The following is a 26130-nucleotide window of genomic DNA, read 5'->3' as shown; positions in this document are numbered from 1 at the left end:
TCGGCGGGGGCATAAACGAGTCAGCTGTGCACCTGCCAACCTGTCAACAGCCTATTGAGGCCATTCAAAAAGCAATTAAAGCAATTAATGGACCTGACCATCCAACCTTAAGGTTGGCGGGCAGGTCGGGAGCGCTGGCAGCCACCTGAAAAAGCATGAAACCTCATCCATGGGTGGAATGAGGTTCCATGACTGAATTAAAAAATTAGGATTAACTTTTACTTAAAGTTATGTCCAGGTCCCAACTCATGTGACATTGTCAAATGAGGGCACATGGATGGTTAATGAAATTTTCGAAAGAAAAACTTTTTCCCTTTGGGAACAGATCTTCCTGAAGCAGTACTTAGTCTCATGGAGATCGGAGTGCTCCTTCACGCACATATGTGAAGGAGCGCACTTCTGCATTTGCCATTCTCCCCCCACCACCCCCCCCTCCCCCCCCACAGCCCGCAAAGGGAGCGTATAGCGCTTCCGTGCAGATGTCACGCTGGGCAGGCCTTAATTGGCCCACCCACGAAAAATGGCGGCACCCACCCACGCCCACTCCCGCAACCCCACCCCCCACCCATCGGGGGGGAAATATTGCCCTTGGAGACAATGTCATCAGTCTCTGGGTTTGCAGTGAGTATACTCTGAATATCCCAAAGTCACAGAAAGGTGTTAAAGGTACCAGGTTGTAAACAGTTGTGCTGTAAAGTGTCCATTTGCTTCTAAGATAAAAGCAGATTGGGATCAAGGATAACTCATTAGCATTTCCATCTAGATACAAGGTTAATGTGTTACACGTTGCCATGGGGAAGAGAGCAGAGGAAACCATTTTTGAGATCAAGTTATTGGCTTCCCTACAAATCAGTGAATATTACAGATAGATAGAAATTTTGTGTGATCAGCAGAAAGAACAGGCTCCTTGACCCTGCAAGTTATCATAGCAGGATGCAGGAAGGAGATGGACTCTAGTCAAAGAGACGCATCCTGTAGAATCCACTACAGATTCCAAGAGATTTGTTCTGGCATGGCTGGGGAGAGCAGAATCATAAGAACTGGCTTTACTGCTGGTGGTGGATTTAAGAAACTCTCCATAAACTGAGGAAAGCACCTACAGATGGTCACTCAGAGTTACTACTCAGCGATGCAGGGATACGGGAACACATTGAAAGCGGGGAGTAACTGTGAACTGTTTGCTATAAAAACAGGAATTCTGTGGAGAGTGCAATGTTTGAAAAATGTAAAAGGGGAATGTTCCTCTCTCTAGTTTAGGGTATAAGTTGCCTACAAAAAGAAAATAGTGATTAGCAAATTGTACTTTTAGTCATTTATTACAGTAAAAGTTTTTTTTATTCATTCGTGGGATGTGGGTGTCACTGGCTAGGCCAATAATTGCCCTTGAGAAGGTGGTGGTGAGCTGACACCTTGAACTGCTGCAGTCCCTGTGGTATAGGAACACACACTGTGCTGTTAGGGTGGGATTTCCAGGATTTTGATCCAGCAACAGTGAAGGAACAACAATATATTTCCAAGTCAAAAGGGTGAGTGGCCTGGAGGGGAACTTCCAGCTGATGGTGTTCCCATGTGTCAGCTACCTTTGTCCTTCTAGACTGGAGTGGTCATGGGTTTGGAAGGTACTGTCTAAGCAGGCTTGGTAAGTCCTGCAGTGTATCCTGTAGATGGTGCACACTGCTACCACTGTGCTTCAATGGTGGAGGGAGCGAATGTTTGTGGATGCGGTGCTAATCAAGCCATCTGCTTTGTCCTGGATGGTGTCAAGCTTCTTGAGTTTTGTCGGAGCTGCACTCATCCAGGCAAGTGGAGAGCATTCCATCACACTGCTGACTTGTGCCTTGTAGATGGTGGACAGGCTTTGGGGAGTCAGGCAGTGAGTTACCCGCCGCAAGATTCCTAGCCTCTGACCTGCTCTTGTAGCCACAATATTTATATGGCTGGTCTGGTTCAGTTTCTGGTCAATGATGTTGATTTTGGGGGATTCAGCAATGATAATGCCATTGAATGTCAAGGGATGATGGTTAGATTCTCTCCTGTTGGAGATGGTCATTGCCTGACACTTGTGTGGCACAAATGTTACTTGCTACTTTTCAGGCCTGGATATTGTCCAGGTCTTGCTGCATTTGGACATGGACTGCTTCAATATCTGAGAAGTCACAAATGGTGCTGAAGATTGTGCAATCATCAGCAAGCATCTGCACTTTTGACCTTTTGATGGAAGGAAGGTCATTGATGAAGCAGCTGAAAATTGTTGGGCCTAGGATGTTACACTGAGGAACTCATGCAGTGATGTCCTGGAACTGAGATGATTGACCTACAACAACCACAGCCACCTTCTTTTGTGCTGGATCTGACTCCAAACAGCGGTGAGTTTTCCCCCTGATTCCCTTGGACTCCAGTTTTGTTAGGACTCCTTGATGCCACAATCAGTTCAATGCTACCTTGATGTCAAGGGCAGTCACTCTCACCTCTGGAGTTCAGCTCTCTTGTCCATTTTTAAACCAAGGCTGTAATGTGATCAGGAAGTGAGTGGCCCTGGCAGAACCCAAGCTGAGTGTCAGTGAGCAGACTGTTGCTAAACAAGTGCTGCTTTATAGCACTTTTGATGACCTTTTCCATCACTATACTGGTAATTGGCTGGGTTGAATTTGTCTTGCTTTTTGTGGACAGGACATACTTGGGCAATTTTCCACATAGCTGGGTAAATGCCATGTTGTAGCTGCAGTGGAACAGCTTGGCTGGGGGGAGTTCTGGAGCACAAGTCTTCAGTACTATTGCCAGAACATTGATGGGGCCCATAGCCTTTGCAGTATCCAATGTCTTCAGCCATTTCTTGATATCATGTGGAGTGAATCGAATTGACTGAAGACAGGCATCTGTGATGCTGGAGACCTGCAGAGGAGTCAAGATGGATCATTCACTCGGCACTCCTGGCTGAAGACTGTTGCAAATGCTTCAGCCTAATCTTTTGTACTAATGTGCTGGGCTCCTCCATCATTGAGGATGGGGATATTTGCGGAGCCTCCCCCTCCATTGAGATGTTTAATTGTCCACCACCATTCACGACTGGATGTGGCAGTACTGCAGAGCTTAGGTCTGATCTGTTGGTTGTGGAATCGCTTAGCTCTGTCTATCACTTGCTGCTTATGCTGTTTAGCATGCAAGTAGTCCTGTGTTGTAGCTTCATCAAGTTGACACCTTATTTTTAGGTATGCCTGGTGCTGCTCCTGGCATGCCCTCCTGCACTCTTCATTGAAACAGGGTTGATCCCCTGGCTTGATGTAATGGTAGAGTGGGGGTTATGCCAGGCCATGAGGTTACAGATTGTGTTTGAGTACAATTCTGCTGCTGATGGCCCACAGTGCCTCATGGATGCCCAGTCTTGAGTTGCTAGATCTGTTTGAAATCTATCCCATTTAGCACAGATGCATCTGCGGCAGGTAGGTTGGTGAGGATGAGGTCAAGTATGTTCTTCCCTCTTGTTGGTTCCCTCCCCATCTGCCGTAGACCCAGTCCAGCAACTATGTCATTTAGGACTCGGCCAGCTTTGTCAGTAGTGGTGCTACCAAGCCACTCCTGGTGATGGACATTGAAGTCCCCTACCCAGAGTAAATTATGTGCCCTTGCCACCCTCAATGCTTCCTCCAAGTGATGTTCAACATGGAGCAGTACTGATTCATCAGCTGAGGGAGGGCAGTAATCAGCAAGAGGTTTCCTTGCCCATGTTTGACCTGATGCCATGAGACTTCATGGAGTTGGAGTCAATGTTGAGGACTCCCAGGACCAACTCCCTCCCGCTTATATACCACTGTGCCATCACGTCTGCAGAGTCTGTCCTGCTGGTGGGACAGGGCATACCCAGGGTTGGTGATGGTGGTGTCTGTGACATTATCTGTAAGGTATGATTCCATGATATGATTATGTCAGGCTGTTGCCAAATGGGATCTTTTCCCTCTAACATAAAGGGCCTTAGTTTAATGTCTCATCTGAAAGAGGGAACCTCCAACTGTGCAGACTCCCTCAGTACTGCGCTGAAGTGTCAGCCTAGATTTTGTGCTGAATTCTGAGTGGGGCTTGAAGCCATAACAGGCAGACAGAAAGAAACAAAGGCAGACAGATATGCAATCATGTAGGCACTCTCTTAAGAACAAGAAGGCTGTAGAAGCAAATAAGTACTTTTTAAGTGTAATGTACAAAATCTTCTGATATAATGTTCTGACTACAAGACAAGAATGGTACTCCTGCACCAAGGCTGTTAGGAGAAATTCCATGGTCATTCATTCTTAGCTCATGCCCATAAAATTATGGTAGTCTGCTCTCACCTTCCATTCACAGTAACTGTTTATGCAAAATATACAAAATGTCAGAAAGAAATAGCCAACCTTAAATTCTGCTGAATATCTTGATAACTCCTGTTCAACTCTTAAAATGTTTAAGATACTTAACAATGAAAACACCATCCCTTTAAGTATGCCATATAATAAAGCATTCTAACTACTGAACTCAAAGATTGCAAGGTTGTGTTAAACTGTTCATTTGATTCTTTAACTAATTTAGATGAACAAAAGGAGATAGAAAATAATGTTGTCATTTATTTTTACTGGTCTTCAAGTATAGCTTAGTATTCTTATTGCATTAATGGTTCGTTCCCGTATGTATTAAGTGCAAGAAATCATTTATTTAGTGTACTTATTACTGTTTACTAGTGTAATACTTACCTTATAATCTAAACCACTTCAAATATATGGCAATGATTTAAATTGTGGTAATAATTTAACAGTCTAATTTAGATAATATAATATTTGAGTTGCAGTTGTATTTTAGCTTCAAATCAGAATTTTTCTTTTCTTAAAAACACATCTTGCCTCATGTCCATTTTGCATGTTTAATTTGTTATCAATATTTCTCCTCTGATACTGTTATATAATACCTCAGGTATAATTTATCTAGGGTCAATATTTCCTCATTTGCAATTGCTATCTCAATGCAGGTGATATTGCATTCACATCAGGTAAGGCTATCTGCTCTTTCCACTCCCCCCGCCATTCTCTTAATTTTTATTTGTGCAGTTTCACTGATTTCCTTGTCATTGTGAAACTGTAGTAATGTATTTGCTCATAAAGCAGATACATGTGGTTATACAACCCATGGTTTTGTTTTGAGTTCATTGCAGTGCTTAGTAGGTAGCATTAGGATAAAACCCTTAGTGTATGTTTCTTGCCTGAGCTCTATTAATTGATTGTGAATTTTCAGAGAAGATGCAAGCAATTAATAAAAATATTTACACAAGCTACTAAAAATCACTTCAAGTTTTAAATGTCTTTGTCTTGTTTTTTCTATACTTAAATTTTAATGTATACAATATTTCTAACATTATTAGGGACAACTCCATCCATTCATGTGTGGGATGTCATAACCAAGCAGACGCTTTCTATCCTCCGTTGTTCCCATAATAAGGGTGTCAGTTACATTAACTTCAGTGCCACTGGCAAGTTACTGTTGTCACTGGGTGTTGACCCTGAACACACTATCACTGTTTGGAGATGGCAGGAAGGTAAAATTTAAAGCTTATTATAATTAACAAGTTCTTTCTTTTATTTATTCTATTTTACGTAGCCACTGACCTACATTCACCAATTTATAATGACATGAGTTAAGAAGCAGATTGTAGATTCGGCACAAATTGCATCAATGCTATGTCATGAATTCACAGTAGAATAACAAAATATCTTGTCTTTTATTTCCTTCAGTAGCAATGGAACAGAGACCATTTGTTTGACTTTTTTCTTTTATCCCAATTTTTATCTTTGTTGTACATTGTGCCCTCTAGTCCGATTGGCAGAGACTTGAATGTATCTGACATTAAGTCATCCTTGTTAGACCTGGCTAGACCACATAAAACCCTATTGGGCCTTGCTGTCCTCTACCAAAACCACATACTAAAGAATCATCCTGGATTTTAAGAATGACTGCTCGTTTCTTTTGCCCATGGTATCCTCGTCTCAAAGAACACGTGTAAGAAACTTATGAATTTCTTGTCACTAAGATTGAAACCATCCATTTGGCTGTCTCTGCAGCATCCACCATTTTCCCTTGACCAACAAGTTAAATGTACCCAGTGGTTCTCCCCTACTCAAGCCCTAAGCTCCCATCTTTCTCTAAATACTCTTGTCTCCCCTCACATGTACTCTGAGCTTGTCCTCTACATAAGATGCAACTTCTCTCCATTTCCACCAAACTGCTGACCAACGAAAATCCCTTCCCAGACCCCATGCTAGTTGATTTTATAAATGCTTACGATTGCATTGTTCACTTCCCTTTCAAGTCTGACATCACTCACCTCAAAAAAACACGCCTAAACTAATTAGTGCGGGGGGAGGGTTCAATTGAAGGGAAGTTTAAAAAATCAAAGAGAAACGAGAGAGAAGAGGTGCAGGATAGTGAAGAGGTGAACGATAATCAAAGTGTGACAGCAAGGGGCAGAAAATATAAACAAAAGAGTAAAGCAGAAATTAGAACCAGATTGAGTAATAATGGTAAAAAGTCAAAGCTTTAAGGCTCTTTATCTGAATGCATGCAGGATTTGTAACAAGATAGATGAGTTGATGGCACAAAAAGCAATAAACGAATGTGGCTTGATAACAGTTACAGAGACATGGTTGCAGGGGGACCAAGACTGGGGAACTCAATATTCAAGGGTATTCAACATTCCAGAAAAATAGGCAAAAAGAAAACGGAGATGGGGCAGCTTTGTGCGGTGGTGAGTAATGATACAGTGCAATAGATTGTGATGTGGAATCAGTTTGGGTGGAAATAAAGAATAGCGAGGGGAAGAAGTCACAGGTGGGAGTCGTCTATGGGCCCCCGAAGATTTGCCTCACTGTTGGACAAAGTAAAAATCGGGAAATAATTGAGGGATGTAAGAAGGGTGCTACATTGTCATAGGTGATTTTAATCTGCATATTGACTAGACAAATCAGACTGGCAGGGGTATCATGGAAGACAATTTGTAGAGTGCATCAGGGATTGTTTCTTAGAGCAATATGTTGCAGAACATGCCTGGGAACAGGCTATTTTAGACCTAGTAATGTGTAATGAGGTGGGATTAATAAGAAATGTCATAGTTAAGGATCTTTTAGGGGATAGCAATCACAACATGGTAGAATTTCAGATTCAGTTTGAGGGCCAGCAACTCAGGTCTCAAACCAGTGTCAACTTAAATAAGGGTAATTATAAAGGTAGGAAGAAAGAGTTGTCTAAAGCAGGCTGGGAAAATAGATTAAAGGGAATGTCAGTGGATGAGCAGTGGCAGACATTTAAGCAGATATTTCAGAACGCTCAGCAAAAATTTATCCCGATCAAATAGAAGGGTTCGATAAGAAGGATAAACCACCCGTGGTTAACACAGATGGTCAAGGAGAGTATCCAATTAAAAACTAAGGCACACAAAGCAGCAAATACTAGTGGTAGGCCAGAGGATTGGGAATTTTTTAGGAACCAGCAGCGGATGACTAAAAAGCTAATAAAGAGAGAGAGAATTGATTATGAAAGTAAATTGGCAAGAAATATAAAAGTAAACAGCAAGAGCTTCTACAGGTATATAAGAAGAAAGAGAGTGGCTAAAGTGAGCATGGGACCTTTGGAGGACGTGACTGGAGAATTGGTAATGGGGAACAGGGAAATGTTAGATAACTTAAACCAATATTTTGCTTCGGTCTTCATGGTGGAGGACACTATAAACATCCCAAAGAAATCAGATAAGCAAGGAGATAATGGGAGGAAAGATCTTGTAACAGTTTCTATCATGAGGGACAAAGTATTTGACAAACTAATGGGTCTAAAGGCAGACAAGTCGCAGGGACCTGAAGGCCTGCATCCAAAAGTTGAAAAGGAAGTGGCTGCAGAGATAGTGGAGGCATAGGTCAAAATATTCCAGAACTCACTGGATTCCGGGAGGGTCCCAGCCAGTCAGCCTAACATTGGTTGTTGGGAAAAGCTAGAGTCCATTATTAAGGAAGAAATAGCAGGACATTTAGAAAAGCTTAACACCATCAAACGGAGTCAACATGGTTTTGTGAAAGGGAAATCGTGTTTGACAAATTTGCTACTTTGAGAATATAACAAGCAGAGTTGGTAAAGGAGAACCAGGTAGATGTAGTGTATTTGGATTTCCAGAAGGCATTTGATAAGGTGCCACATAAAAGCTTATTGCACAAGATAGGAGCTCACGGTATTGGGCATAATGTATTAGCATGGATTGAGGATTAGTTAGCACAGAAGACAGACTGTCAGGATTAATAGGTCTTTTTCAAGTTGGAAAGATGTAACTAGTGGAGTGCCACAAGATCAGTCCTCAGGCCTCAATCATTTGCTATCTATATTAATGACATGGAGGAGGGGGCAGAGTGTAATGTATCCAAATTTGCTGATGATACAAAAATAGGTGGGAGGGCATGTTGTGATGAGGACATAAGAAATCTGCAAGGGGATATAGATAGATTGAGTGAGTGGGCAAAAACTTGGCAGATGGAGTTTAATGTAAGAAAGTGTGGGACCATGCACTTTGGTAGGAAGACAGACTATTATTTAAATGGAGAGAGACTCCAAAAAAGTGCAGCACGTATGGATCTGGGTGTTCTTGTGCATGAAACACAAAAGGTTAGCATGCAGGTGCAGCAAGTAATTAAGAGGGCAAATTGAATTTTGGCCTGTATTGCTAGGGGGTTGGAGTTTAAAAATAGGGAAGTCTTGATACAACCGTACAGGGTGTTGGTGAGGCCACACCTAGAGTACTGTGTACAGTTTTGGCCCCTGTATTTAAGAAAGCATACACTGGCATTGGAGGCAGTTCAAAAGAGATTCACTAGCCTGATTTCTGGGATGAAGGGGTTGACTTATCAAGAATGGCTAAACAGGTTAGGCCTTTCTTCATTAGAGTTTAGAAGAATGAGGGGTGATCTTATTGAAATGTACAAGATTCTGAGGGGACTTGACAGGGTAGATGTTGAGAAGATGTTTCCACAAGTGGTGGATTCTCAAACTAGGGGACATAGTTACAGGATAAGGGTATACTCATTTAAAACTGAGATGCGAAGGAATTTCTTCTCTCAGAGGGTAATGAATGTCTGGAATTCTCTACTCCTGAGAGTTGTGGAGGCTAAATCACTGATTTAGGTATTTAAAGAGGAGGTAGATAGATTTTTGAAATATTGGGGAGCTGAGGGCTATGAGGAGCTGGCATGAAAGAAGAGTAAGAGTTGAGTTCTAGGGCAGATCAGCCATGATCTTATTGAATAGCAGGGCAGGCTTGAGGGACTTCTGCTCCTATTTCATATGTTCTTATGTACAACCACTCTTTACAATTACCACTCCATTACCAACCTCCCTTTCCTCTAAAAAAAATTCCTTGGAAATGTTGTCATCTCCTAAATTTGTGCCCACCTGTCCAACAAATCCATGTCTGAAACTCCAAGTAGGTTTCTGTCCCTGCTACAACACTGAAACGGCTCAATCAACCACATCTCTCAACCTGGCCTTTCGTGCATTCCCCATTTATTCAGCTCACCATTATGATAGATACCTTCAGCTGTCTAGGCCCTCTGGAATTTTGTTCACTAAACCTGTCTGCCTCTCCATAATATCCTTAAAACCTACCACATTGATCAAGCTTTTAGTCACCCCTCTTAACATCCCTTTCTTGGGTTTGTGTACTCTTGTGAAGCATGTTGGGATGTCTTATAAAGGTGCTGTATAGTTGAAAGTTGCCGTGGCAGTGTCACCAACATTAGCACTGCAGGGGTTTAAGGAGAAAGTCCACTTCGGCGCCTCAGGTCAACAATGGATGGGCAATGTAATTGTACCTTTGCCAGCTTCACCTACATCCTGAGAACAAATTTTATAAAAGCAATGTGTGACAGTTGTCTCAGGTAATGGCAGGCTGATGCAGCTTGGGAGCAGAGTGTAGGTAAATTCCAGTCAAAATGTCTGTCATATCTAGCAGTATAATGAAAAGAATGCAATCACATCCAGGGAGCAGGACCATAAGAGAAATCTGGGGAGTCTCGAGTAGCAGCTGATGGAATGAGACTTCCAAATAAGCCAAACTTTACCTCTCAACCCCACCTCCTCTCTAAAAACTTAACATCAGCCCTAGCAGCCAGTTGCTAAATGTTCAGTCATTCTACACTAAGTTATGATGACCCCTATACACCTCACAGACATTGAATGAAGATATCCTTGTAGATGATTCACAATTGATCAAAACAAAGAGTGATTCTGCAACTTTAGATTTATTTGAAAAATCAGACAAAGTTGTGGAAAAGGTATGCAATTAGGTAACTCATATGCACAACATTGTTGCTTAAGTTAGGTAAAACTCTTTAAAAAAGGTTGTTTTTAGTCCAGATTTGTTTTGCCATGTCTGCTGTAAAAAACCTGCAGGAATACCTAAATAAAGTACTTCATATCAGACGGAGTTACTAAGCTGGAATATTTTTAATCAAGTATGTTATTTTTCTTTTGTTTTAGGTGTCAGAGTTTCTAGCAAAAGTACCCATAGTGAGAGGATTTTTGTGGTTGAGTTCCGTCCAGATTCAGATACACAATTTGTGTCTGTGGGGATAAAACATATAAAATTTTGGACCTTGGCTGGTGGAGCATTACTTTCCAAAAAAGGGAGCGTTGGACCTGTGAATGATGCTAGGATGCAAACCATGCTATCTGTTGCCTTTGGTGCAGTAAGTAGTGTTTAGAGATGCTTTAAGAAATTATAATGAATTTACAAATCGGAAAACTAAGAATTATATTTTTGTTAATCATCCTGCAATAAAACTTGAGCAGGAATACAGATGCCTAATTTTCTTTTCAGTGGCTGGAATTTTTGGTTTTATCAATAGTATTAAAAATCTGTGTGATATCAAAATTCTTATGTCTATAAGCATTTCCTGTCAAAAAAGCCTTACTTTCTTTTGCCACTTTTTTGCTATACTTTTATGTTCTCTCTTCCACTATAAATTCCTTTGTCCATATCTTTAATGGAAAATGCTTATGTAAACTTCCCACTGTGTAATTATACCCTCTGTCTACTGGTTTTGCCTCTTCTAATTTCTCAGCCTGTACTACAAAAAGCCTCCTACATCCCAACCAAATCTGCTTCTCTGATTCCCCAATTTAACATAAATGATGTCATAAATATCACTGTAATAACATAAGATCTAACTATTACATAAAAATAAGGATAGAATTTATTGCATGCCTGGAGCTAGATTTTCCTGCGGGTGTTTGAACCCTGCCGAGAGGCTGAAATGTGGGTCCCACCCAATAAGAGCTGCTGACCAATCAGAGGCCTGTAGCTCTTCTGTATTAAGCAGAGCCTCGGGAGGTGGTGGCTGCTGCAGTTACTACACCCATCTGAGATTCAGACAAAGGTGAGCGATGGCGGGAAGTGGGGTCACAGGGCAGGGATCAAGGGGAATGGGGTGACAGCAGCAAAAGCAGGAGCGTGGCTGTCAGCACCACACCCCTCCCTCCCCCCACCCCACCTGCCCCCCCAGCTCCTGTGCCGGATCCCTTGATCAGGCGCTGAGTGCCTTTGAATGAAAGACCCCACCTCCAGGACCCCACAAGCAAACACACCAAGGTTTGCTTGTCATGATCCCCACATGGTGAATCCTGTGGTTTCTCAGGGGACCAGGAGGTCCTCATTTCCACTCTTAGAAGGGATTAAGAGCAGGTGGCCAGAGAGGTTAATTCCTGGAATCTGGAGGACTTGGCATCAGTGGCACAAGAGTCAAATGACCTCAACTTGGTGATCAAGGTCAGCGAATGCATCTTCGCATGACATATCCTATCCAACCCACCACCAACCTCTGATGCTGCTCAATGCACCCCAGCTTCATCACTCACCCTTCAGCAGTCCTTGACACCCAGGACTCAGGCCTGATATTCTTGTAGTCCAGCACACCCTCACACACATTCCAATGATGCAGCTTCAAACCCAGCTGTTGCTGCTTTCACATACTTCCAGCTATTCAGCTGTAGCAGGCACGACACCCAAATGTTGTTCAGCAAAACCACTGACATTCTGTCCTCTCAATTGCCGGACAAGATGGGACCCAATAGAAAGAAATTTAACCAGTGGGGGCAGGATTTCTGCATCTCCTCAGCCCTACAGAGTATGTGGTTCTCCGCATCATGGGGCCAGCCAGGGTCATTGAGAACATTGAGGATGATGGAATATTCCTGCCTTATGTCTGTTCTCAACTACCAGATCACCCTCAGCCTGCTATCTGGCATCATGAACAAGCTGTAGATGGTATGACTATAGGCCTTTTGCTTTCCATCCCATACAACCCCTTCCCTCCCCTCCCAACCTTTCCCTTTCTAATTCTCTGCTTTCAGAACTGCCTGCCCAGCCACAGCACATTGTGGAGGAAGAAAGAGAGCAACAGCACAGCACTTATGAAATGGCCCCTTCACTAGATCTGACACTCATGACCACCAGCTTAGATACTGGTACTGTGCATACCTTAGAGGCTATTATGCAGTTGTGATCTGCTCGTGGTGAGTCACTGGGCACGTTTGTTGCAGCCAGGCCAAGGGGAAAGAATAGTTTGTGTGCCAGTCCACTGGAGGATGAGATTGCAGACAAGTTCTGCTATAGAGCCCTTGATGGGGCAGCATACAGGAAAACGCTGATGAGGGTGCACACTGAGATGTTAGGTATATTGGCTGGCCTGCCATTCAGCCTCCTCAAGGAATATGGAGGAGTCCGGGTCTAACTCAGCAGAGGGCATCACACAGAGTTGCCCTTTCTGCAACCTCTTCTCTATCTTCCTGTCAGCTGTCGACTCAGAGGCACAGCAACTGCCGCCCCTGTATGTGTTGTAGCCATTTTGTGGGAAGATCACCAAATCCTCTGCCCTCCCTGTGAGGATGCAGTAGCACTTACTGAAAAATCCCAGAACTCACCACAACACCTCCAAAAATATTCTACAGCACTTGCAGCGGCTTTGCTAAAGCAGAAGTTATTCTAAATTGCCTTATCTGCAAGTTGGGTGCCCAGTGCTTTAAGTAACCCAAATGCTAAATCCCTCTTGCAACTGAATGCATGTTTTTGATGAATGACAAGCAAGTATGTTGAATGGACCTACATGGTGCAAATTTGCAAATAAACTGTCAAATCTGTCAGTAGGGCTATTTAGCATCATGTGAGCACCAGTTCGGAAGTTTTCCATGCATGCACGGCTATACATCCAAGCACCCTTCATAGCATCGGACACTATAATAGAAGTGGCTGCTGAAGCAGTGTGCCCAACTCAGATAGCCTCAGGCTTCTGTAGCACTGTCTCCAGCAGTACCACATTTCGTGGCCAGGTCTTGATTCCCTGTTCACAACACCCCAAAAGATTGATTACTTTATTAATGATTTCAGACAAAACAGCAATTAATCAGCCAATGAGATATGTGTACTATGGCAGATGTACATTTTCCATCGATAGACCACAAGCAAAGTTTGTGGCAAACCACAGGATTTTCCTTTGATTGAACTATAAAGATTTATTATTATCTTTGCAAACAAATGGAAGAATTTACTTTTGCTTTCACCTTAAAGTTTACTGTATGACACAACTATCTTCTTGACAATTTATTTTTATACCACTCATTTATAGAACAATCTTACTTTCACTGGTGCCATAAACGGAGATGTGTATGTCTGGAAGGATCACATTTTAACCCGGGTTGTAGCAAAAGCCCATACAGGACCTGTTTTTACCATGTACACAACTCTAAGGGATGGCTTAATTGTCACTGGAGGCAAGGAAAGACCGTAAGAAACATTCTTATATGCTTTCAAGTCTTTTTCTAGCGTTATATGTATCCTAATAAAAGCATATCACTTTAAAAACTGTTCCTTCTACTGTTTGACATGGACATGTGTTTACTGTGTTTAATTCTATCAATAAATTCTCTTCGTTACCTACAATCCTGTTTGCAATCTATAAATTATAAGATTTGTTTGGAGGGGATAATAAAAATTAAATTACTTTATCCACTAGTGCTGTAGAATTTTAAGGCCTAGAAATCTGTCTGTGCAGCACCCATTTTTTTCATGCTGAAAAGCTTTTTAAGCCCCCGGTATAGTGAATAGAAAGTACATGGACATTTCCCACTGAAAGCATACTACCTGGCATATTGCATAAGGTAGAGGAGCTGGCAGCAAGAACACATGTTAGAAACATTTAGAAGTAGAATCATATTTATTTGAATTGGGGTCCTGCACAATGTGGTACTAACCACCAGGAAGACGCACATGCTTACCTGAATGTGGGGAGAAATAGAAGTAGAATGTGGGCTTCTTCCCACTCTCAGCTACTGATTATTCTCCCAATCTTCCATCTTAACAATGTTAAGTAGCTCAATACGGTCACTTTTTATCCTAAAGTAAACATCCCTATTACCCTGACTCTTTTCTCATAGCACCAGTGCCTCATATCATTTAACAATTGATGTGCCATTCTTTGTACTTCCTGGAAGGCAAGGATGATTCCCACATGGTGCAGTGCTCAGAACTGTACACAATACTCAGTGTGGGGTGGTTGCATTTAGCAACTCTTAAGAAACCTGACAATTTATGTTTGATTATGTTTGCATTGAATATTCTGTTTTGAAGTTTGTTGGAGTCAGGTTATTTTCAATCTTTTTGTGTTCATAGTCTATCAATCTCTAAACATATTTCTAGTAGCTACTAGTTTTTAATCCTTCCCTTTTTAAATACAAACTCCATATGGGGAAGGCATTCTTTAAATTCATTTGGAACTAATGCCCCATATAAAGACTTTTCAACCATCATTGAAAGCTCCAACATTGCTGTAACAAATCTACTTCTCCATACCTAGTCAGTTTAAAAACTGACATATTCATTTAAATGACAAGCTAGATTACAGGGAACTGATGTGAAAAATATAAAATTCAGTGTGGGAATCATTAACATAATTTTAAATATATGGTAAGCCCATGCTGCTAAATAACACTGCATCAGAAAAGCTAATAAATTCCTATACTGCAAAGTGCAGTGCATTATGCATTAGATGCAGGGCCCTCCATACCTGGTGTTCCAAAACACATGTCCAGCCAACGAGGCTCCAGCCATCAGCAGAACTTGGTAAAAATTAGCCCCATCATGTCCAGTACTCAAACTGAAATACTAATTGGAAAAAAATATGGATTATCCCTATTTTATTTATGTGGTCAGATTCAGCAACTTCCCTCTCATGTCTGTTAAATTGTTTTATTATTAAATATACAAAAGCATTATAAATTATGAAATTTAATGAAGCTCCTAATATGGTGTCAAGGATAGTAAATGTAAATCAATAAGGTAATTCATAAATCGTGTACATTATAAAATGAATGCAAATAATTAATCTGGACAAGTACATTATTATACACAAAGTTGCAAAGTATGACTTATTCGGGAAAACATAAAATCTATTTCCTTGAATAAAAACTCAAGTGCAATGCATATAAACCACAGTAAATATTATCAGTTTCAAAGTTATGTTTGTGACTTAGCTAATGCAAGTTACAATTCATCATATTATTAATCTCATATGGAGAAACCTAAGCATTAAAATAAATTGCATGTTACTGTAAAACTGATTTTTCTCTTAATTCCAAAAGGACAAAAGAGGGAGGTGCAGTAAAACTATGGGATCAAGAAATGAAACGATGTCGACCATTTCAGTTGGAGACGGGACAGCTCTTGGACTGTGTGCGTTCTGTCTGTCGAGGAAAGGTCAGAACATCCAAATTTGAAAAACATCTTGATTAAAGTCTTTACAATGATATTTACTTAAGTAGTTCCATTCCTACAAAAAAGTTTAAAAGCCATTGAGATTTTGTGGGCGTGAAATTCATTTTCAGTATGAAGGGAAATCAAATGGAGTGGGAATTGGGCTGTTGATTCACTATCACTGGTTTTGAGCTACCCCGATTGGATGAATTTCATCCTCTGTTGTGTTATCACAAGTTAATGCCTTCTATTTAATGATTACATTTTTGACAGGACAAAAATTAAATTAAGTTACCAATTAAAATTCTGGGGACAAAGGGTTAAAAATAGTTTCAAAATTCTGCTTCATTTCTATTTGCAATGCAAAAAACTGTTATCCCAATTTGACATTTGTTGGTGAACATGCATCATTGAATTGTTGCAAAACTATGAATCAGCAAAGGAATGCAAATGAATAGAAGGACTGTGTTTGAAATCTATTGATTTGGTGAAAATTGGTGACCTGAAAAGGGAGTCCTCAACCAGTTGCATTAGAGATGTTCAGAGAAAAATTGACATTTGATGAGGAGAGTCCTCAAACATGTTTTAAATGTCATGCAACAAAACCCAAAACTTGTTGAAAAATGTTTGCACACTGTATAATGAAAAGCAGTCTACTGTAAACACCTGTGTAAGCACAGGATAAAAATACCTTTGTTTCTTCCAGACAAAATTCCTTCAATTGTCTATATAGAACAGATGTATTTAACAATAACCTGGTGGAATTTAAATGTAATTAATAAATTTGGAATTAAAAGCTAGTCCCACTAATGCTGACCATATCACAGATTGTCATAAAAACCCAATATCTTTAGGGAAGGAAATCTGCTGTCCTTTCCTGGTCCCTGGTCTGGCCTACATGAGACTCCTGACCCACATAGTGTGGTTGTAATGCTCCAATACAAACCAGCTGACTTCAGCTAACTCCTCATATTAACTCTAAGGTACATTTGGAGCAGTGGGTGTTTGTGCAATTACAGAAGAATTAAGAATTTTAATCAAGAGAGGGAAGAGTCTCAACAGGCACTCAGGATGGGCATAGAGTTATACAGGCTGTGCCTCGATTTAACAGTGTGTTGCTTCATGCACTGCTGGATGCACTGAGAATTCACAGAGAGATATGCTTCCCTCGCAAGGTCAGGGGGAAGAAACCTGTTAGTGCAACAAAGACAGTTTGGCTGGAGTTGGCCGAGGATATCAGCAGCATGGTGCCACGCTCTGTGCAGAAAGTGTTTTAATGATCAATAAATATGAAGGCATCTGATATAGCACCTTTAACAAAAATGCGGCTAGCATTTATCGTACAATCATAAAATAGTTACAGCACAGAAGGAGACCATTCAGTCCTTTGAGTCCATGTTAGCTCTCTGCAAGCGCTACTTCAACAAAGACAAGGTGGCTGGAGAAAGCTGAGCTGGTGAGCAGCAGGGTTACTGTGTCATGCTCCTGGATTCAGTACATGAAATGCTTTAATGATCTAACCAGGTCAGGTTAGATGGATATTGTTGCACATTCACTTACATTCTACAGTACACATGTCCTCACCCTCTTACTCTGCTTTGTCAATTATATTCCAACACATTACTTTGACATCCTTGTCTGTCCTTCACTGCCACTCCCTCAATGATCCCTTTGCCCGTTCCTTCATTGTTACCTGACATTCTGCCCCCTCATCCGATAGCTGAGTTTGTCCCCATATAGACACATATGGAGCAGCCTTTGGTGGCTTTCTCATATGGTGCAATACCCAGAGGTCCTGGGTTAAGATTATCAACAGTAAGAGCTGAAATCTGAGCAGACTGCCTCTATAGCTCTGCTGATACCACAGGGATCACACCACATAGGAGTGTTCGAAAAGGAAAGAGTAAAGTTTTGTTGTTGCGTAAGGGTATTTTCATGGATGTATCAGAAAATGTTATGTTGTTAAGTTTCCTTTATTTTGTAGAATTATGTAAAATGTATTACTTTGCATCACTTTCGCATATTGCCCATTAGTTGCCAGGAAATTATTTGTCTTTTCAGTTGCTGTTGATGAATGGGAAATTATGATCTGATGGGGACCAATGGGGCATGGGTAACGGAATTGGTTGGTTATAGGACTGCTTTGTGTTGGTGGGGCGGGAGTGGGGGGAAAGTTGCTGTTGGATGTGACTGTTACATCAGTCCAGTGGCAGTGTCTAACTGAGCCATACAGCTTAAGGGAATCCCTGACATCCCAGACAACAATGGGAGCACCCGGTGCACATAGCTATATGAAAAAATGTTAGGCTGTTAAGTTTTTGTTATTTAGTAGAATCACATAAAATGCATTACTTGGCACACTCTGCTGTGATAGCCATTGGTTGCTGGGTGGGAATTCACTTTTTCAGCCTGATGCTGTGTTGGGGTCACAATCTTTCTCCTCCCACTCTTCCTCGTCTTCATTGGATTCGTCCTCAGATGGTGTGTGCTTAGCACCATTCCTGCTTCAACTGCAATGCCCGCCAATGCGCAATGGTGTGCAGATTGCAGCATATCATGATATTCTGGAGACCTTGATGGTGAATTCTCAATGGCTCCTTCAGATTAGTCCAGGCATCTGAAGCATGTTGATTGCTAGCTCAGTGATACATCTGGATGCCATATGGCTAACATTGTACCATGCTTGGGCTTCATTGGTGGGTTTCTCATGGGTGTCATCAGCCAAGTTTGAAGATTGTATCCTTTGTCACCTAGCAGCCAAACCTTAAGTTAGATTGAAGGTCCAAAGTGATCAGGGATCTTGGACTGATGCGGGATGAAACCATTTTGGCATCTCCCTGCGAATCTGGCAGATGCCTGCATTAAACTTTTCTTGTGGTGCACACCAGCTGAACATTGACGGAATGGATGACCTTGCAATTTACAAATACTCCTGGTAGATCTGTCTGTATCCTGACTGCTGTGTGTGTACAGCTGATGATGCCTTATACCTATGGGAAACCAGATAGAGACGCAAATCCAAGCACCTGCTCATTCTGGCTAGCATCATCACAGGTGAAGTTAACATGATTTCTGGCCATGGCAAGCAGCTCATCAGTGACCTGCCAGATGTATTTATCTGTAGCCAACTTGGCGATTCTGGACATTCCCTGCAATGCTCTAGAAAGATTCAGAGGCAAAAATGTTGAGGGTAATGGACACTCCTGCTAGCATAATGTGTGGCCAACAGGTCCAGCCTGCACAGATCCTCCTCTTGGAGGCTGCATGTCTTCCAGCACTTGAAGAGACAACCTCAGCCTCCAAAAGCGCTGCTCTTCCTATAGGTAGCCAGAGTGTCACTTGCTGTGGCTTGTCTTCCTGCTTCACAGTTACCTCTGGTGTCCCTCCAGGGTGTGTCCTTGGTCGACTGCGACCTCTCATCTACATGCTGCCTTTCCATAAAACCATTTCAGAGCACTGCATTAGTTTTCACATGTGTGCTGATGGCACCAAGCTCTACCTCACCACCTCTACTCATTCACTAAGTTGCCAGACTGCTTAGCTAACATTCAGCACTAGATGAGCAGAAATTTCCCCCAGCCAGATATTGAGAAGACTGAAGCTATTGCTTTTGATCCCTGCTCCAAAATCTATTCCTTAGATATCGACTCCCTCTCCTTAGCAACCATCTGAGACAAAACCAAACTGTTTGCAACCTTGGTGTCATTGTTAACCCAGAGATGAACTCCAGGCCGCACCTTCATGCCATCACTTGGATTGCCTTTTTCCACCTCCATAACATCGCCTGACTTCATCCCAGCCTCAGCTCATCTGTTCCTGAATCCCCGTTCATGCCTCCGCAACTTCTAGACTCAACTATTCCAATGCGTTCTTGGCTGGTCTCCCACATTCTACCCCCTGTAAACTTGAGACCATGCAAAACTCTGTTGCTGTGTCTTGTCATGCACCAAGTTCATTCATTCATTACTCCTGTGCTCACTGATTTGCATTGGCTTCCAATCAAGCAACGTCTTGATTTCAAAATTCCCATCCTTATTTTCAAATTCCTCCCTCACCCCTTCCTATCTCTGTAATATCCTCCTGCCCCCACAACTTTCCGAAATATCTACGCTCGTATAAATCTGGTCTCTTGAGCATCGCTGATTTTAATCCCTTCACTGTGGTGGCTGTACATTCATTACCTATGCCCTAAGCTCTGGAGTTCCTTGCCTACCTCTCTGCCTTGCTTTCCTCCCTTATGACACTCCTTGAAACCTATATCTTTGACCAAATTTTTAGTCATCTGATCTTATATCTCCTTATGTGATTTGATGTCATATTTTGCTTTATGCTCCAGGAAAGCACCTTGAGATGTTTTATTACGTTAAAGGTGCTATATAAATATAAATTGTTGTTGAGGTGCAGGAACCTGTCTATATGTCGTGTTGCACAGGTTGTGCTTTCTACAAACTTGCCTCCTCTGCTGCTCCCCTCCCTTCTCTGCTTTCTGCTGCTCTCCTCTGTGCTGACCACCTGCAGGTGACTCCACAACAGGCTGATGCTGCTGCTGATTTTCATCTTGCTGCATATTCAAAGTTCAATCTAAGGCAGACATGGCACCACCCACCCATCCAGGTATCTCAATACCTCCAATGTGCACAAATTAGCTCCTTTTCACAAGTATTCTCAACAAATGCTTTCCCCGTGGTAGGTGAAAAATTTGTTTGTATACCTGTCTTTTAATGAGCCCCATTAATTGTAGTTCTCTTTTCTGCTTGGTTTCAATGGCAAGTTTTAGGAAGTCCAAGAAACCTGTGTATATACCACTAAACTTAAGCAGCGGTCAAAATGTTGCTGCAATTCCCTGATTTAAATATTGAAATAGCTAACCTGCTTCATGAGGGTGTTGCGCAAACACTTGAACTTGCCTGGGTTAAACCTGGAAGTCAGCCTATTGGAACCAGCTTCTGGATGTGCTGACCCCAACCTGTCCCCACCATCCACACCTAAACGCATGCCACCTGAGCATTAAATCTCAAAGCTGACGGTATGGTTGGCATTCAATATTAGATTCCCATATTGTAATTTGAAACAATTATTTCATATTTTGAAAATTCAGGGAATATTTCCTCAGTAAATTACAAAATACAATCAATGATGTAAAACCTCAGATTGCACATGTTTGCAATATTGCTGTTCCAAAAATTCTCTGTAATTATCTGATTTCTGCACTCCCAGTGCAGGAGCAGTCTATTTTTGTAAGCGAGGTAAATTTCTATACTGTCAAGGGTAGGGATATCATAGCTGGGATAGAGAACACTTTCCCGTTTTTGTCAACAGTTGTGACCATTAAAGACTCTCAGTTCAAGTCAACCACAGAGGAAAGTTCTCTACAGCGACAATCTACCTTTGCCCAAGTCTCAAAAGAGCTGTGCCTATTATACTAGAGTTAAGACTGCCTTAAAATATGTTGGACCTGCCATTTATTTATAGCTTACATATATTGAAAAAGAAAACTCCTCGCTATTCATCAAACAAAATCTTCACCTGTGCAATACTATGTGATTTGTTTTTTATTTCCGATCTTCAGCCTTTTTGTAGATATTTCTTCACGTTTTACTCTGCTTACTACCTAATAAATATTATTGTTGATTACAGGGGAAAATACTTGTAGGAACTAAAGATGGTGAGATAATTGAAGTTGGAGAAAAGAATGCAGCATCAAATAGCCTAATTAATGGGCACATGGAAGGAGAAATTTGGGGCCTTGCCACACATCCCTCTAAAGATGTCTTGATTTCTGCAAGTGATGATGGTACAATAAGAATTTGGGATCTGGCTGATAAAGTAAGTAGTAAAGGATGAAAAACGGCAGCATTCCTAAAAATTGCTGATCTTCTGCCTTCAAAAGAAGTTACATATAATGCTGAAATAAAAAACAGAAAAATGCTGACAATACTCAGCAGGTCAGATAGCATCTGTGAAGTGAGGAACAAAGTTAACATATCAGGTCAATGACCATTCATCAGAACTGGAAAAAGTTAGAGATGTTACAGATTTAAGCAAGTACAGAGGCAGGAAAAGGGGGTTGGGGGGGTGGACTACAGGAAATGTCTGTTTATAGGCGAAGGCAGAAGAGATTAAATGACAAAGTAGATTATGGTACAAGACAAAAGGTGATGGTAATGGCACAAATAAAGAAACAAAAAAATGTGGGACCAAAGGAGATGTAAGTGAGAATTACAGAATAATTAACAACTACTGCTGTCAAAAAAAAGGTAGTGATTTTGATCTGAAATTGTTGAACTTAACTTTGAGTTCAGAAGACTGCAAAGTGTCTAAATGAGATGCTGATCCTCTAGCATACATGGAGTTTCATTGAAACAGTGCAGGAGGTTGAGTGCAGAGAAGTCAGAGTGGGAGAGGGGCAGATAATTGAAATGATAGGTGACCGGAAGTTTGGGTCACACTTGTGGCCTAAATTAAGATGTTCCACAAAGCAATCGTCCAATCTATATTTGGTCTCCCCAGTGAAGAAGAGACTGCATTGTGAATGGCGAATGCAGTATACTAAATTGAACCTGGAGTAGGGCCCTGGGCGATAGGGAAGGAGGAGGTAAATGGCCTGGTATTATATTCTTGTGCTTGCACAGGAAGGCTCTGTGGGAAGGGGATTGGGCGTTGGGGGTGATTGAATAGTGAATGTGGAGGCTGGTGGGAGAAAGTTGAGGACAGGGGAAACCCTATCTTTGTTCTGGGAGGACAGGGAAAGGGTAAGAGCTGCCTCAGGGAGCTGAAGATTTAGAAACTCAAAACTTAAAAACTTAAGCAATGTTAAAAAACATATCCCCTCATGTGACTCTATCACATGAGCAGGGACATGTTATGAATGAAATTTAAAAATTTCTATTTACTGTTGGAAACCTCATCCCACCCCTGGATGAGGTTTCCTAAAAAATCCAAAGACCGCTTGGCCTTTTTGACTGCCTGCCAACTGTAAGGTTGGATAGGCAGCAAAAAGTTTCATTTAATTATTACTTTAAAGGCCTTAATAGGCCTGTTAATTGTCGGTGGGTGTGCTGCTGACTCCCGTGTATGCCTGCCGACCAAAATATTGCACGAGTGCACGATGACGTCAGGACACTCACCTGACGTCATCGGACTTCACTTTACATTAATTCGGGTTGGGCATGCGCCTACCCAACGAGTGAAGAATTCTGACCGTTGACTAACTTGCTAGGCTACTTCAGAGGGCCATTGATATTGAACTGAAGTCACATATAGGCTTGATCAGGGAAGAATGGCAGGTTTCTTTCCCTAAAGAACATTAGTGAACGAGTGGGCGTTTTACGACTATCTGACAGTTTCATGTTCACTTTTACTGATACAAGGATTTTTTAAATTTCCAGACCTTTTTTAAAAAGTGATTTCAAATTCTGAAATTACAATGGTGGCATTTGAACTCATGTTCCCTGAATTGCTTAGGACTTGACCAGATATTTTTCTCGTGCTCACTATTAAGGACAACCCCTGTAAACTGTGTGCGAGCTCATTTATGTACAATATCTGATAATGGAGCATTACCAGAGATAGAACAAATACCCTAGTTACTGTACTTTGTTCATTGAATTGACACAATTCTTTTTATTTTCTTTTAGCCTTCAGGTAACAAAAGAATTAACATTTTGTCAGACTGTTTCCCATACACAAGAAACTGCTATTATGGTTTATAAAATGTAAATATTGGCCAGTAGCTGAAAATCAATACAATAGATTGCATCAATTATTTTTAACTTGCACTTTCCTGGGTACAGAAGTAACAAAATTGCAACACTTTACAAACAACCTAATCTCAACCAACAACTGTAATACATACTCATACACAAAGTTTGTCTAAGCTCTACAAAGAGGTGATCACCTCAAATACTTTGAATTCAGAAGAAAGGTACAGATAATAGACTGCCAATTAATACCCCTCTACCTGAGCCGAGAGCTGCTGGTCAACTCCTGCCACAGAAATACCTAGTTGACCATTCCTTGCTGTGAGAAACTGCCATTTCAATTGCCATTCGCATCTGGATTATTAATTCACATTTTGTAGATAAAATGGCACCTGGCCTGAGTCACACAATAGATGCTGAATACAAATCAAATTATCTTAAATTGTTTTCTGAGCTAAGTAAATAGTTTCTAAAATGTATGCAGCAGTGCTGGAAAATGCACAATGTATCAGTCAGCATCTATGGAGTCAGCCCTTAATTACCAAGGAAGATGGTTGTGGTATTGGAGGTTAATCATCTCAGCTCCAGGACATCACTGCAGGAGTTCCTCACGGTAGTGCCCTCGGCCCATCATCTTCAGTTGCTTCATCAATGACCTTTCCACCATCATAAGGCCAGAAGTGGGGATGTTTGCTGATGATTGCATAATGTTCAGCACCATTCACAACTCCTCAGATACTGAATCAGTCCATGTCCAAATGCAGCAAGACCTGAACAATATCCAGGCTTGGGCTGACAAGTGGCAAGTAACATTTCTGCCACACAAGTGTCAGGCAATGACCTGCTCCAACAGAAAATAATCTAACTGCCGTCCCTTGACGTTCAATGATATTACCATCACTGCATCCCCACTATCAACATCCTGGGGGTTACCATTGACCAAAAACTGAACTGGACTAGCCATATAAATACTGTGGCTAAAAGAGCAGGTCAGGGGCTAGGAATCCTGCAGCAAGTAACTCACCTCCTTAGTCGGCAAAGCCAGTAAGCCATCTACAAGGCACAAGTCAGGAGTTTGATGGAATACTCTCCACTCGACTGGATGTGTGCAGCTCCGACAACACTTAAGAAGCTTGGCACCATCCAGGACAAAGCACCCCATCCACAAACATTCATTCCCTCCGCCACCGACACACTGTGGCAGCAATGTGCACCACCTACAAGATGCACTGCAGGAACTCAGCAAGCCTCCTTATACAGCACCTTCCAAACCCATCTAGAAGGACAAGGGTAGCAGATACATGGGAACATGACCGCCTGGACGTTCCCCTCCAAGCCATTCGTTATCCTGACTTGGAAATATATTGTCGTTCCTTCATTGTTGCTGGGTCAAAATGCTGGAACCCCCTCCCTAACAGCACTGTGGGTATACCTACGCCACATGGACTGCAGAAGCTCAAGAAGGCAGCTCATCACCACCTTCTCAAGGGCAATTAAGGATGGGCGATAAATGCCTGCCTAGCCAACAATAGCCACATCCTTTGAATGAATAATAAAAATGGAGGCTGGCAAACCTGTCAGGTGTTGTTAATCTGGGTCACTCCAATTGAAATGGAGAGGGGCAGTCATCAGCACCTGGGAAAGGACATTCGCATCTTAATGATTTAATGAGCCAGCAATGCCCACATCCCATGAATGTATGATTTAAAAAAACTGAAAAATAAAAGACAAGCAAGCATCAAAATAGAATCAGAATAAAGGGGAGGGGGAGACAAGAAGAACATGGGAGAGCAAGTATCAGTGAGATTCCCTGTAATGTTTTTCAAAGGAAAAGAGGAAATTGCTAGCTGGTTGAAATGATCTTTGCAAATAAAAGTGGGTAGAATCATAATAAAAGGAATTTAAGATGTAAGAGAGAGACAAAGAACATGTGACAGTGGAAGATATATCAGATCGGAAATGGAAACACGGAAAACTGACAAGACATGGTCTGATGGCCTGAAGTAAAGAAAAGCAGGCTGCAGACTCTTGCACCAGCACTGTGCCCTAATGAAGCATCTGCAACAATGGACTTAATAAATTCAGACTTTATATTAGCCTCCACTTTCTATAGGAAAGGGAAGACTTGTAATGTGAAAGGTGTGTATCAGCATTCAGCACTGTCCGGACCTAAAGATTTCCGTGTCAGAGCAGGAGGGTACTACTGTGACTTCCATCACCTCATCAGAATGGGTGTCTCAGTGGGCCCTATAGATGCAACTTATGGCTTCAATTATGTAAATCAGTCCTTTCCCTATGATTTTGGTTGAGGTCAAAGGCCTAGTTGATCCACAGATGTAACTCCACCCTGGCTCACTTTCAGCAGCAGCGAACAAACCCAGCACTTTCCATCTCCATGATTTTAGGTTTAAAAAGTTCTGATTAAAACTGATGATTTTCAGAATAAAAGACATGTTGGAATGTCAACTGCATAACTCAGTATAGTGGCTGGACAGGAGAAAAGGTAACTTGTTTTACACATTTTTGCTTCTTTAATGTCTCCCAATGCCAGCATCAAATCCATGCAAAGAGGACAGCAGGCATATAGTTTCCTCTCCACTTCCAAAATGACTGTACAAAAGACTACCATACATGAAG

The 26130-nt window shown here is 41.6% G+C and overlaps 1 protein-coding gene across 2 annotated transcripts in view; it reads left to right on the top strand.

Moving 5' to 3' along the window:
* The window catches only part of LOC121269068 (echinoderm microtubule-associated protein-like 6), a 738052-nt gene that overhangs the window by 677325 nt on the left and 34597 nt on the right, over positions 1 to 26130 (top strand). Inside the window, exons 35-40 of one of the 2 annotated variants that reach the window (XM_041173516.1) lie at positions 4991 to 5011; positions 5381 to 5554; positions 10528 to 10736; positions 13671 to 13828; positions 15682 to 15796; positions 21431 to 21619. In XM_041173516.1, coding sequence (XP_041029450.1) covers positions 4991 to 5011; positions 5381 to 5554; positions 10528 to 10736; positions 13671 to 13828; positions 15682 to 15796; positions 21431 to 21619 — 866 coding nt within the window. The remainder of the gene's footprint in view (positions 1 to 4990; positions 5012 to 5380; positions 5555 to 10527; positions 10737 to 13670; positions 13829 to 15681; positions 15797 to 21430; positions 21620 to 26130) is intronic. The other variant, XM_041173508.1, reaches the window with a different exon arrangement.

Source organism: Carcharodon carcharias, chromosome 2 (assembly GCF_017639515.1).
Source record: "Carcharodon carcharias isolate sCarCar2 chromosome 2, sCarCar2.pri, whole genome shotgun sequence".
NCBI classification, from domain to species: domain Eukaryota; kingdom Metazoa; phylum Chordata; class Chondrichthyes; order Lamniformes; family Lamnidae; genus Carcharodon; species Carcharodon carcharias.
This window is presented reverse-complemented; position numbering and strand designations above follow the sequence as displayed.